This window comes from Argentina anserina, chromosome 7 (assembly GCF_933775445.1).
Source record: "Argentina anserina chromosome 7, drPotAnse1.1, whole genome shotgun sequence".
NCBI classification, from domain to species: domain Eukaryota; kingdom Viridiplantae; phylum Streptophyta; class Magnoliopsida; order Rosales; family Rosaceae; genus Argentina; species Argentina anserina.
The window spans coordinates 17,152,170-17,165,757 of record NC_065878.1 but is presented as its reverse complement, the minus strand read 5'-3'; the positions used below and the strand labels follow the sequence as shown (position 1 = coordinate 17,165,757).

Here is a 13,588-nt window from a genome sequence, read left to right as displayed (position 1 = left end):
TTTTGGCAGTGTTTTCAGATGAGTGGATATGACGATGAAGATTGAATAAGAAGATTCAACGCATTGAAGTGTAGCTCTTGTATTTAATTTAGTATGACTCTATATATTAATTATATATTTTGATTAGAACCTTATTTTGGATTAATATTATGGTTATAATGACATATTTATATATTTTGAAGGATATTCATATTATTTGAAAATGTATTGTATTAAATAATATTTGTTGGAAATGCGATCGCCTTAAATCGCCTTTGCACGCCGATGCTCTCGCCTTGTGAGGCTTGACCATGTCGCCTTCGCCTTCGCTTTCGCATCTGAAAACATTGGTTTCGTCACAGAAAACCGCTCAGAGAGAGAGAGAGAGACTGGTAATTTGAATTTTTTGTTTCTTTGATTTGCAGTACCGTATGCTCGTCTTGGTTTTGATTGTGTTGTCTTGATTTATATTCAGTTTGGGTATTCAGTTTCACACACTACGTACTGTGCGTACCGACTATGAGTTTTATATCTTTGATTGCTTTGGATTCGACACGCTAAACCGCTCAGAGCTCCATAACGTTCCTATATAGTTTTCAGTTTCACCCGAGAATTGCCAATCTGTATCCAAGACCCTTATTCCAATTGGTTACATCAAATTATTTTGAGATAAATTACAGGACAATTGATAGACTAATTTATGATAGAACATCAGATTTAGTATATGTGTACCCTGGATGCTCCCACATTTAACTATTTAAGTAGCAAGAATTGGATGTTCAAAGATCTGAATACCTTTATATACAAAACAATCCTCATCCTGCAAAGTACTTGAAAACACTTGTTTAAGCTTATCAATTAACTTGAAGGTGCAAATATATCTGACAGCCTCAATTATATGCTTCTTTTGTATCAGAATCAAAATAAAATCTGCCAAGTAGAATACAAACTTATATTGGTTATCCTCTGAAAACCGTGGCACATCCCTTTGATAGCTGGTGGCATATGGTTGAACATTGGAAGAAAGATCAGTAACTGAACTTGTAGCCAGAGACGATTCTAGATTTCTGTTTTGGCAAGGGAAGAAATGATGTTGGTCACTGTGCAATTGCAATACGAAACGAGAAATGGCAGATACAGGTCAGTGAGCAGATGGCTTAAAATAATCTGGAGATAATTAGACATAAACCCAATTTTGAAGCCCCTATTTAAATCTAGACCCACATCTAAAAGTTTTTTCAATCTAAACCCAAATGAATTATTTTAACCTAATATTTTTATAACAAATATTTTTCATTTAGAATGGTTTCACTTTTTTACCCTCTAGGTTGAGAAATTGAAACTCCTCCTTAAAATTAGTTTTGACCAACTTTCTAATTTAGTTAACATTTAATTGTATCTATCATAAATGAAAATTGCAATTTCATTTTGAAAAAAAATTGAGAAAATCGGGTATCAACATTAATTTAGAGAAATTATAGAATATACAAGAGTGAACACAAATGTATGATTGAATGAATTTTGATCTTATTTTCTTATTTAAGACGATTAATTATTTGAATTTATTATAATGAACCTTAAATTTTGTCTTAGTTTTTGTTTCTCCATCTCTTGATGTCTATTTAGCTTCTTATCACTTTATGTTATCAAAGATTTTTTTCATATATTTGGAATATACTTTTTATTCTCCTACATATTCAGCAAATTGAAAGCACATACCATAAATCAAAACAACCATACACACTATAATTTAAAGAACATAATGAAATCCTCATAATTACTCAATTCCAACACTATCGATGCAGATTTTACTACCTACTAAATAATTATCTACTTTACGTATACATGTTAAACATATGCAACTCATGTTACCTACTAAGTAGATTTTAATGCTCTATATAATAGAATTTTTTACCTCAACTTTAGATTCACAACAAAACCATACCTACTCTACAGATACAAATCCAAACCAAATTGTGAAACCCACTTACCCACCTACTCAATAGAATTATGAAACCTACAAATCTCAACCAATGCACAAGTAACCATATGAATCCTCTTACATATTTAGCAGACTTAAAGAAAAATATACATATTTCGTAGAATCACGTACTCCACTAAACAATAAGGATTATGTTTTTTACCGGTAACATAGATTCTTCAGATTTAGCAAATACACACACACAAACTGAAAACATAGAATAACAAAAATACCTACTCTAAAGTAGTACTTAGGTAAGAAATTTGGAGGTGATAATAAATTTCAAAAATGAAGAGATTTCAAGGTGAATGGATTAATATAAAGTGATGAGATATTAAATTGAAGCTACAATTAAGCAATTTAGAAACATACCAATGTATTTGTTACCAGTGGCAAATAAAGTAATTTTCATCAAGAACAAGTTTCATTTCTTATACTAAATAATTCTTTTTTTATTTCTTATTTAACCTAACTGAAAGAGTTTTAATGGTGGGTTTGGATTTAAAATGGTGTTGATTTTTGGGTCTGTAATCAATTACCCCAAAAATCTAACATAATTATGAGCAGCCAAAAGAAATGACAAACACGCGAGGTATGTGCATATTTCAAAGTTCAAACATCAGATAGCATGAGCAAATAAAACAAAACCTTCCTAAAACACCAATTTAGTGAACAAAAATTTTGCACATTAATGGTATCAAATGAAGAACATAAATAGAAGATATGTCCACATAGTGAACTGATCAGAAGTATATGATGAATTGGTATTAGCCTGAGGTAATATAGTTCATAACTAATAGGAAGAAGGAACAATGGTTCTCACTATGCACGCCTAAAAGGACAACTATTAAATATTGCAACAACTTCTTAATGTGAGTTTCTAGTTTTCTACTGTATTATTATGCTGCTCTAAAATACAAAAGAACATGAAATTACACCACCTTAATCTTTGTTTGACCTATTTGAGTCAGAGAAAAGAGAGAATGCAGCCAATGCTGCCCTACAACGCAATAACTATGTAATTCAGTCTTTCATTTTTCTTCTTCTCTTAAGAGCAGGTCAGTCCTATATGGATTAATTCTAAAGAATTTATTTTAACATGTAGACACCAATGCAAGACATCATACACATACCATTATTTCCCGATAAAGGGAATTGCCTTGTCGGAAGCCCCAGAATTATGTTCTAATTGCTCAGTGTTCAATTGAAAGTCAAACTGTGTCTGGTTCAATTCAGTTGTCTTTAGGAGTGACACCAAACATTGTTTCTCTTCTTGTACTGACTTCTCAAGCAAATCAAACTGCTTTTCTTTCAATTCAACCTCATGTCTGTCAACTTAAGCTTCTCAACTTTTGATTGAACTACTGTCTCTTTCAGTTCAGGTTCCCTCTCTTTGTCTAGAACTTCATTGACGCAGTGCTTGACCTTGTCATTGAGAAAATGAATTTCTCCAATAGTTTGATTTAATAACTCTTCTTTCCATGCAATCTTCAACGAGAACCTCTGAAGTTCCTCTGTTTCTAAGTAAAGCTTATGGCACCAATTCTCCAGCAATCTAAAACTTCTCACTTTCTCATCCATATCCCCAATAATTTTCACAATCCTCCTCAAATGCACCGTCCCCCCTTCAATACGGTTTTGGATCAAATCACACTCCCTCTCGTTTTCTAACCAACTTCTCAACTTCCAGAGACCGCTTCTCTTTACTATCAAGCTCCTGCCTCTTTTCTTCAACCAATAAACTAACACACTCCAACTTAGTCTTAACTTGTTCAACTTGCATTAGCTTCTCTGTTATCACCTCTTCAATTGCATCCAACTCCTCCTCCTCAGATACCCTCAGGGACTCAAAATAAGACTCCTTCTCTTGCAACTGCTTCTCCCAGAGCCTGATTTCCTCCTCCCGGGCCTTAAACCTTAAACCTTCAACTGATTTCCTCCTCCGGGTTGAGTCGAATTCATCTTCAACCTTCTTACAGCGGGAATAGCAAATCTTGAAGGCCTTTTCTAGATTTCTTTCCTTCAAATCCCATTCCTCCAAACACAAGCCTACCTCCTCCATTGTGCTTATCTACTAAACACCCTATCACACTACTTTTCAACCCTCAACAACACCAAAATCTTTATTCAAACACCTAATGCGCATCACAACATACATTGTAGTTAGAAAACCAAAAAGCTAACACCACACTTGTTCACCAAAAACAAAGAACAATAATTTACCCATACAAAAAATAACAAGCATTTCATATAGTTATTACTAAACCCATACAACACAGAAAGGGGCTGATAGTACTGGAAGAGACAAAGACAATACCTTTGGAAAACTGGGTTTTACAGCGATACAAAGTTCCTAGTTTCATTGGTCTTAGGCAAGAAAGATCTCATCTTTCAGATCATCATAACTAGGAGAAAATGGTTCGGCTTATTTGGGTTCCAGTCTTTGTATAGAAAGGGATTTAGGCTTTGTGAAGGGTTTCATAGAATTGAGAAAGTAGGGTTTAAACGCACTGTGAGTCTGTAACAGTGTGACTGGTACAAAGACAAAGAATCACAAGAAGACACACGAGGCTACTTCAAGCCTTCAACACTAAAGGAGGAGCCTGCGAGGTAGTCATGCGTGAGGTTAACGGTCTCATTTTTGTACGACACAGATACTCCATCACAGACATGCTGCATTCGGATCGTGATCGTTGAATCAAAAGTCAGCGAAGCCCACGGACGTGATTAATCCTCCCCGAACCAATAGAAACAAATATCAAAGGTTTTTACATTGACTTAACCATAATTTGCTTCTTTAATTGATTTTGCTATGCTTCTTTCACAGCTTTGGAAGATTGATTCCTGATCAAAAGCTAGATTAAGGTTGTTTCACAACAGAGCAAGTTTCATCTCAGGTTTGCTCCTGGCTCCTGCGGTATGCCAAAGTTACTCTACGGGTTACTCATTGAAATCCTGATTAAAGAGCTAGGTAGGTTAATCCTACAAATCAATAAACAGATGGTTGGAGATAATGATGGTACAAATTTGGTTCCAACTTCCAAGCGAAACTACTATGTATCTAAAACTAACAGAAAGACGAAACCTGAAGAACATGACTATTTATGAATGAAGAGTATCCACAAGAAGTCTATTTTATTCAAGTATATCAACTATCAAGCAAAGATAACATATTGTCGAGAAACTAGTAAAAAAGCTTTAGCATGGTATAGCCAACATATATACAACATGGGGAAACCAGAGAATAATAATGCTCACTATCCTAAATAATCCTGATGCACAAATCACATCTGCGCAACCAGTTTCTCAGGTTCAGCTGCGGCTTCAGAAAGGGAGCCCCGTGTCCACCTCTTTAACATCTCTAATGCAGCCATGGGCTGATCCATTGGAACCATGTGACCCGCGTCATGAACCTGTTTAGGACACAAACCATACAATGAGGTAATCGTTGGTAATCATCCATCATGTATTAAACTGAAATGCAGATTATAAGTGTGTGAGCAAGTGTGTTGGGGTTGCGGGAGAGAGACATACCTTTAGAAAACTAAGAGGCCCATAGTTCTTAAGAACTCCTGCTTCGGAATCATCAACAACAAATGGAACTTCTGGCGAATTCACAAACTTGTTTTGACCAGACCATTCCATGGCATGGACCCATCTTGAGTTACCTATAACGTACAAATTCATATCAGTCGGTGAAATAACATAACATAAATTAATAACATTGCAACATGTTCATATCCATTAGAAGCCAATGACATACCAAGCCAGTTGCAAATTAAATCATACTCTCCAGCATACACAAGTAGCTGAATTCCATCCTCAAGAAGAGTAGGAATGCCCACTTCAAGGTTCCTCATCCAGTCCACGAGCATAGCTTGATATACTGTCGGGCTACATGACACAAAATCTATGTCCCCAACTCCAAGTGCCTGTTTAACAGATTTCTGCTTCAAGAACTTTTCCATGTTTGAGAAGTCATAGCAGAGGCTCCCCTCACACTTCTTTCTGATGTCATAATACTGCACAATGAAATAATGACCGTCAAAGTTCAAGAAGTAAGGACAATTTTCTAAGGATGACAAGACCCACAGCACATTCAGGAAAGCTGCTGACAAAGTAACTTTACCTAAAAACTTCCTTGCTGTAACTTCACTAAACAAAATTTTTGAGAAACATGCTAGTTTTTTACTCAATAAATAATTTGACAAAACTCAAATGTGAAACAGTTTCACAGTTGCAATTATTAAAGTCAGACGAACGAAATCTTACAAAGTTTTAAGAGCCAATATTTTCATGAGTTATTTCCTTGAAGAAGTTAATTGAGGTAATATGTAATGAGACCAATCATACTGTCAAAAATCAGAAAGCATTTTCAAAGAAATCACATCAGCAAAAGTGACTTGAACAATGTAACCAAAAAAAAAAGTGACTTGAACACAAGAGCATAGGAGTTATTTCCTCGAAGAAGTTAATTGAGGTAATATGTAATGAGAGTTATGAGACCAATCATAATGTCAAAAATCAGAAAGCATTTTCAAAGAAATCACATCAGCAAAAGTGACTTGAACACTATAACCAAAAAAAAAAGTGACTTGAACACAAGAGCATATGGGGAATGATATAAAAGCTGTCTTACATTAACATCTCCAGCTTTTGCGATGATGCTACTGAATATGGTATTGCATACAAAATATGAAGCCATGCAAGAAACTGTACCATCAGTGCCTGAAAAAAAAAAGACATTTAAAAGTTCATCTAACTTGTCCAACCAATGTGTTTAACAGATGTGATGAAACACTCTTGCTTAATAGAACTCCAGCCAACAGAAAATATTAATATATATTCATGCAGTATAGAAGGGATCTCAAACACCCCGATATGAAATCGTGATCAACAAACTTGCCAATCTTAACCAGTAGAGAAAACTAAAAAATAGATACTACAAAATAAGAAGGGACTACTCTCATTTTCACTTACCACACAGCTTTATAGCCATTTCGCATACAGGAAGGACTTTGTTAATACGGTCATAGTCAGTTTTTGAGATTACTCCATTGTCCAATGCATAATCTGTGTATGCTTTATACTGGATTGCAGGATCAGTGAGCCCATTGCCTATGGCGAATCCCTGTTCCAATCAGTTTTTCGTTAGCTAAATAAGCCGTACCATGATCCGTTAAAACTCCCAAAAGTAGGAGATATACTGGAGATGCATACCTTTAGATTAATATGAATTCCTTCCTTAGCTTTGTTTCCTCGGTGAACTCGAGAAGCAAAAGCTGGGATATAGTGGCCGGCATAGGATTCTCCAGTTATGTAGAAGTCATTCTTTGCCAACTCAGGATGCTCAGCAAAGAAGGCCTATAAAACATAGAGAAATCACAATTAGTCAATATTAATAAATGCATCTCCAGTAAAATTCTAAAGGTTAAAGAAAAAACAGATTTTGTGTTCAAGTTTGACATTCATTGTATTATAACATAAACAACTTAAGAACTATCAACAGTTCAGTGATTTCAGGAAGTGAAAATTTAGAAACTCTAGCAAAATTTTACTGAACTTAATTGTTTTAGCACCAAATGCTAAATGACACACCTGCAAGAAGTCATAGAGGTCGTTACTAACACCATCTTCAGAGTGACGAATATCACGTCTGTCAGAACTATAACTGAAACCAGTACCAATAGGCTGGTCAACATACAACAGATTAGATGCCTGCAAAAGAAAGGTAAGAGCATTGTTACATCTCTTGCAAAGGACCATAGGCCAATAAACACAAACCTTTAAATCAATTAATACAATGTATTCTACTCTGGGTGGCCTTAAGACATGCAACAAACTCAGTCTGCATACTTGTATTTATAATGCTTCCGCTAAACTGGAAAATAAACTTTTCTCCGATCACAACATAACCGATCGAAAACATAACATAGTATCAACCCTCTAAATATTTGTAGAGAACTTGGAAGATAAAGTGTAATACTATAATATTCAACGACTTAAGAAATTCCCTATTAAACAGACAAACAAATTTTATAGAGCATACAGGCAACTACTATTTGATATAATACTCGGACAGAATGTTATGGTCTCATATTTGTCATATACATATAATGCATTGATCAGTAGTGCAGACTCTAATATATTAAACCATTATCTAACCATTACTACTTCCAACAAGGAAAACACACAAACACAATCAGTGCCACCGCAACTCGGAAGAAACAAAAACTAACAGAGTCCAATTACCTTATCCCAACCATACTCATTCCATAAAAGAGACAAGTTATTCGCAATCGAGAAAGGACCGTTTTCATAGAACACGGCCAATTCACTACTGCAACCAGGTCCTCCAGTCAGCCATATCACCACAGGGTCCTTCTTATTCGTGCGAGACTCGAAAAACAGGTAGAACATCCTGCTTGATCACACAAATTGAACCATAAGCACACAAAGCATAAACCAAACCGCATCAAGATCACAAATTCCAAACTCATTTCTATACAAATGTAGCTCAACAACTCATCAAAACCTCCCATTCGTATGAAACCGAAACAAATTCAACCTTCAATTTCAAAAAGCATGGAAATCGTAAACCCTAAGACGTTTCGAAACCTGACCTGGCGGCGTGAGAGTGCTCGATGTTGAAGTAACCGGCGTGGTGGCCGAGGTCCTCGACGGAAAAAGCGCCGGACTCGCCGACGAGGTTGGGGAGAGTGAACCGCTTCTCGACGATCCTCTTCCCGGCGGCGACCGGAGACGAATCCGCGGCGGCGGCGATGATGTTGGCATCGGATTCGGGGAAGAGGTTGAGTGCTCTGATCAGCTGCTGCGCGTGCACGGAGGGGAAGCTGGACCTGGCCAGGCCGAGAGCGCGGGGGTCGGTGACTCCGGCGAGGGCGGTCAGAGGAGAGAGAAGGACGGTGGAGAAGAGTAGGAGGAGGAGAGAGATTGGGAGCCTCATTTTTTGGGGTGTTCTCTGGGGAAAAGTTAACGGTCTCTCTCTGAAATTGTTGGACTGTTAAGTAGTTGGGAGGAGTGGAGAGGGGAGGATCAGGTGCGGTGAGGTACACGAATTGTACTGAAACTTGGCCGTTGATGAGGTGGTGTATGTGTGATGCGGTGGGGTGGGAAGTAGGGGATTTGGCGCGGAAAGGTGGTTTGGTTTTGCGGGGGTGACGTGTCGTCTCCTTGCTTTGGCTTGAAGAAACGAAGTGGCTTAAAATAAGGAAAAAGGCAAAACGGAAAAAGGGGTTGTAATTACGTGTAAAACGGCTCACAGTTAGAGGAGTGCACGCGAGAGAGAGAGAGGCTTTGAGCTGGAATATCTGTTGAAGGTTGAACCATTCCAAATTAAAGCCATGAAAAAGCCGTCCCAAAACTCAGTTGTGTTTAGGTTGAGTTTATGTGCTTCCTCATTGATCTTGCACTTTGTTCATGTTCTCAAGTTTACTGTTACATTATGATGTTATATGTTTCCTATTACTATTGTACGGTTGCCAAGAGGAAGTTGATGTAATACAGCAAATTAAGCTAGAGACTTAAACGTAGTAGCTTAGTAACGATTCAATTACTTGGAGCGGAGTGTTCTTAAAAAGAATACCATTGTACTGGTTCATATGTCATGATCATACAAATTGAGTAAACTGAAAAACATACCATGCCATTGATCAGTGGCGGATCCTAGATGACTAAATTGGGATGCTTGAAATATAAAACTAAAGAATAAGAAAATAGTGAAAAATATCGATAGTGCGAAATTTTTTTATTAATTGAAACAAAAATGGATACAACAAAAAAGTTAAACTATCTAAATTTGACGCTTCCGTTTTGATTCTGACATTATATTATTTTAGTATAATAACCGATAATCATTGAAAAACAATATCTATATATAACAACCACCATTCTACCAACATACATAACCAAACAATTCAATAGAATAGTCAACACAAAAGTCACACAATTCAAAAATCTAGAATTTTATTCCATTAATTCATATATCAACAAACAATTAATTAAGTTCATTAGATGAAGAAAGCATAATGATTACCTCCAAGCAGTAAAACATATGTAACCGATGCAGTGGAATCAGTGGATGGAAAAATCTTGCTTATTTGCTTCTTTTCAGAAATATTGCAACAATGGGGTCCAATGGATACACTAATTAGCCAAATTCAATAATCAAAAATATTTATCTGAGTATCCACGATCAATTGGAAATATGTTGAAGCAAACCCTAAATTGAAGTTAAAGAGTCGAAATCCAAACAACACCCAACACTTGAATTCAATAAAGATCTCAACTTGGCCAGAAATATAAAACCTCAAAATCCTCAATTTCATTTCTTCCCAAAAAAAGTAAAAGAGAAAATAAAAAAGAGATTGAAAAATTAAGAACACACCTCTCTATTTCTTCATCTTTGGTGTGATTCTCTCCGCCGCCACCTAACTCATTAGTGGAGTGTATAGTTTTAATTTTGGGGAAGGAGAGGGGAGAAGACGACGAGATGGAGAGAAAAAAAGAAAAAGAATGACGTCTCTGTGAAATTGGAGAGGCCGAGAGGGTGGGGTGGGTGAGGTGATTGAGCGTGGGTGAGTGTAGGTGTAGGTGTGGGTATGGGTATGTTGATTGAGTGTGGGAGTGTGTAGGAGATACTTGACTTTACAAAAAAAAAATTAATACTAGCATTTTTTTTTTGTTCTGATTGGCTTGGGGATGCTTGAGCATCCCCTCCTAATGCATAGGATCCGCCTCTGCCATTGATCCCAATAACTGCTAGTTTTGTGCGACGAATGCCGTGATTATAATATATATACACTACTAGCAAATAGAGTTCTCACACTGATTTTAATCAGTGAGAATTGAAGGTATTTCACACAGATGTCAGTGTCAGAAAGCTATTAGGTATGATGCGCATACGAAATGTCTACTATATCCACACTATTTTATGTGAGTAGTTATAATAGATAAAAAACACCAATATTGGCCAAATATATATATTATCATTCTCATATATCTCTATTATATATATATATATATATATATATATTCAAGCTTTTAACAACAAAGCAAACAAATCCATAACTCCATCCAAAATATTACATTTAACATTCAGACCAAATGTTTGTAGCTCATATTCCTACCAAAATATATATTTTCAAACTTCATTCTTGGATTACAAAAAACACAAGGCTGGTCTTCCAGAATACAATATTGTTCAAGATGGAACATCACTAAGATTTTCCCCCCTTTGAACAACATAATCCTTGTCCAAGAATTAGTTCCATTAAGATTAACAAAAAAAGACCATCTAAAACAATAAGGTCAACTATATGAGGTGAGACTAACCATCTTCAGCAAGACTGTGAATCAACATCCCTTTGATACACTATAGGTCGATACCCGCCATTGTCGTCTAGGGTTGGGATGCATTGTGGAAGTTGTGTCATTTGCTCTACTTGTGGTGCCGTATTCATCTGTGACCAGCCAACTTCTCTCATCCATCTTCTTATTTCAAAGCACAAAGTAACTAAATAACAGTCAATGTTCCCAACACATGACGATTAAGGCCTAAGGTAAGCTAACCCCTCAAAAAAAATTCTAGCCAAACAAGGCAGCAAACAATTTTAAGTTACCAAGTTTCAACATATACAAACTCATTACACATTACGTATCTATTTTGAAAATCACATGTGTTAATATATAGAGCCACTGACAAGGCAAAACCAATGCATATTAAAATGGTTGAAAACAACACCAAGCTTAAATGTGAAAAATAATTTATATTAAACTTGATACAAAAGCTTAAGAAACATGTAACAACATATACACAACAAAAACTTTGTAGTGCAAAGCAAGATTGCAATTAAGCACTCGTTAGTGTTCCCAACACATGATGATCAATGAATAAGGTAAGCTAAGCCCTCAGAAAAACTTCCAGTCAAACTAAGGTAGCAAACAATTTTTGGAAACAAAGTTTCAACAGATGCAAACTCAAACTCAGACAAATATTGTTAATGCAGTGTACTATGAGATGTATCGTGCTCCTAACTCTTTTTCATGTCACAAACAACACGGCCCATTAAAGTAGAGATCACAGCGGTGTGGTCTTCAACTCTCTAATGCCTAAGTCAGGTTGATAGTAATTTATGCAGAGTAATAGTAAGTAGTTAGGATTGCTTACCTTATGAGGTCAAGGGTTTGACCTTTAATAGTTGAGTTGAGGTAGATCATTCACTCATCCTTCGATGTGGGACTTAGTTCAGTTGAGGTGTTATCTGGGGCTTCCTTTGAGACGCGCATGCGGGCGCGTCCGTAGTTGGTTTGAGTCGCAGGGCGGCTTGTTGCACAATTGGCATAGGCATCTTCATGCTCGTACTGTGGGGCTGGGCTGCTTTTGGGCTTAAGTGTGCTAATAGTCACACTGATTATGGCTAGGCATAAGTCCATGTCAACAAGTCCCCCCAAGTGCCTAGTCTAAAGACAATTTCTTGACTGGGGAGTGAAAATAAGCGCTTTGCAATAATCAGCGTTGTAGGACCCGTTGAGCCCCACTCGGAGTCCCCCCACTCCCCGGTTAAGGAATGACTCTTTTCAGCTGTGGATATCGTTGGAACGGTCGTTGAGCATAGTGTGTCCATCATAGTGCAGTGAACGTTACGCGTCAAACGTCTTTGGATGCTGTCTCTGAGCATAGTGCGTCCATTATAGCGTAGTGAGCTTTACACGTAGGACGTCTTTGGACGCTGACTTTGAGCATAGTGCGTCTATCTTAGCGTAGTGAACTGTATGCGTAGAACGTCTTTAGACACTACCTTTGAGCGTAGTGGGTCAATCTTAGCGTAGTGAGCTTTACGCGTAGGACGTCTTTGGACGCTAGCTTTGAGCGTAGTACGTCCATCTTAGCGTAGTGAGCTGTACGCGAAGGACATCTTTAGACGTTGCCTTTGAGCATAGTGGATCCATCTTAGCAAAGTGAGTTTTACGCATAGGACGCTGGCTTTGAGCGTAGTGCGTCCATCTTAGCGTAGTGAGTTTTATGCCTATGACGTATTTAGACGCTGTCTTTGAGCGTAGTGCGTCCATCTTAGCGTAGTGAGCTTTACGCATAGGACGTCTTTGGACGCTGGCTTTGAGCGTAGTGCGTCCATCTTAGCGTAGTGAGTTTTACTCGTAGGACGACTTTGGACGCTGTCTTTGAGCGTAGTGATGTGACCGGGAGGTGGCGCTACTTCTTCTGCAAGTGGCATGTGGCTCTCATGCAATGGGTAAGCGTGCCCAGGACGTTTCAATTTCAGGGGCGTGACGTCGATGACCGAGGCAGTTATTGCATGCGTCTTCGAGGTGTCACCTTAGTGACTCACATGCCACATGGCAAGATCCGGAAAGACGCCTTTTGGGTCGACGGTTGTGATCCTCTTTGTGCCATTCAACAACAGTGGCTAGAAATTTCCCATGAGAGATCAATGGTTATGATCGAGCTTAGGGTTGATATAAAAAAGGGGGAAAGAGAGAGAAAGTGTCGTTTTCATCTCAGACTCAATTTTTTGAATTCCTTAAAGTTCTCGTTCCCTCCTTGGCCCTCAACCGTCTTCTTATCTTCAAGTCGAGATTTTGCTTGAG

General features: G+C 37.5%; 2 protein-coding genes across 2 annotated transcripts; both read right to left on the bottom strand.

The window, feature by feature from the left end:
* Positions 1-3,559: 3,559 nt before the first annotated feature.
* Positions 3,560-4,295, bottom strand: LOC126803315 (uncharacterized). Its single transcript, XM_050531100.1, has 2 exons — positions 4,278-4,295; positions 3,560-4,095 (listed from the first exon to the last, which is right to left on the bottom strand). Exon 2 carries the CDS (start codon positions 4,020-4,022, stop codon positions 3,609-3,611), a length of 414 nt encoding a protein of 137 aa, XP_050387057.1. The 5' UTR covers positions 4,023-4,095; positions 4,278-4,295; the 3' UTR covers positions 3,560-3,608.
* A 781-nt stretch (positions 4,296-5,076) lies between these two features.
* Positions 5,077-8,947, bottom strand: LOC126801680 (serine carboxypeptidase-like). The gene is made up of 9 exons (XM_050529102.1): positions 8,584-8,947; positions 8,213-8,381; positions 7,559-7,678; positions 7,181-7,324; positions 6,941-7,091; positions 6,600-6,688; positions 5,724-5,982; positions 5,495-5,628; positions 5,077-5,373 (listed from the first exon to the last, which is right to left on the bottom strand). The coding sequence occupies exons 1-9, from the start codon at positions 8,925-8,927 to the stop codon at positions 5,245-5,247; spliced, it is 1,539 nt and encodes a 512-aa protein (XP_050385059.1). The 5' UTR covers positions 8,928-8,947; the 3' UTR covers positions 5,077-5,244.
* Between the last annotated feature and the right edge of the window lie 4,641 nt (positions 8,948-13,588).

What these genes read in the sequence shown, in the direction of transcription:
- LOC126803315 (XM_050531100.1), bottom strand. Translation starts at nt 4,022, where the DNA reads ATGGAGGAGGTAGGCTTGTGTTTGGAGGAATGGGATTTGAAGGAAAGA.
- LOC126801680 (XM_050529102.1), bottom strand. Translation starts at nt 8,927, where the DNA reads ATGAGGCTCCCAATCTCTCTCCTCCTCCTACTCTTCTCCACCGTCCTT. An exon ending in AATGGCTATAAAGCTGTGTG is followed by an intron (nt 6,689 to 6,940) that starts GTAAGTGAAAAT and finishes TTTTTTTTTCAG; the next exon opens with GCACTGATGGTACAGTTTCT. An exon ending in GGCCTCTTAGTTTTCTAAAG is followed by an intron (nt 5,374 to 5,494) that starts GTATGTCTCTCT and finishes TGTCCTAAACAG; the next exon opens with GTTCATGACGCGGGTCACAT.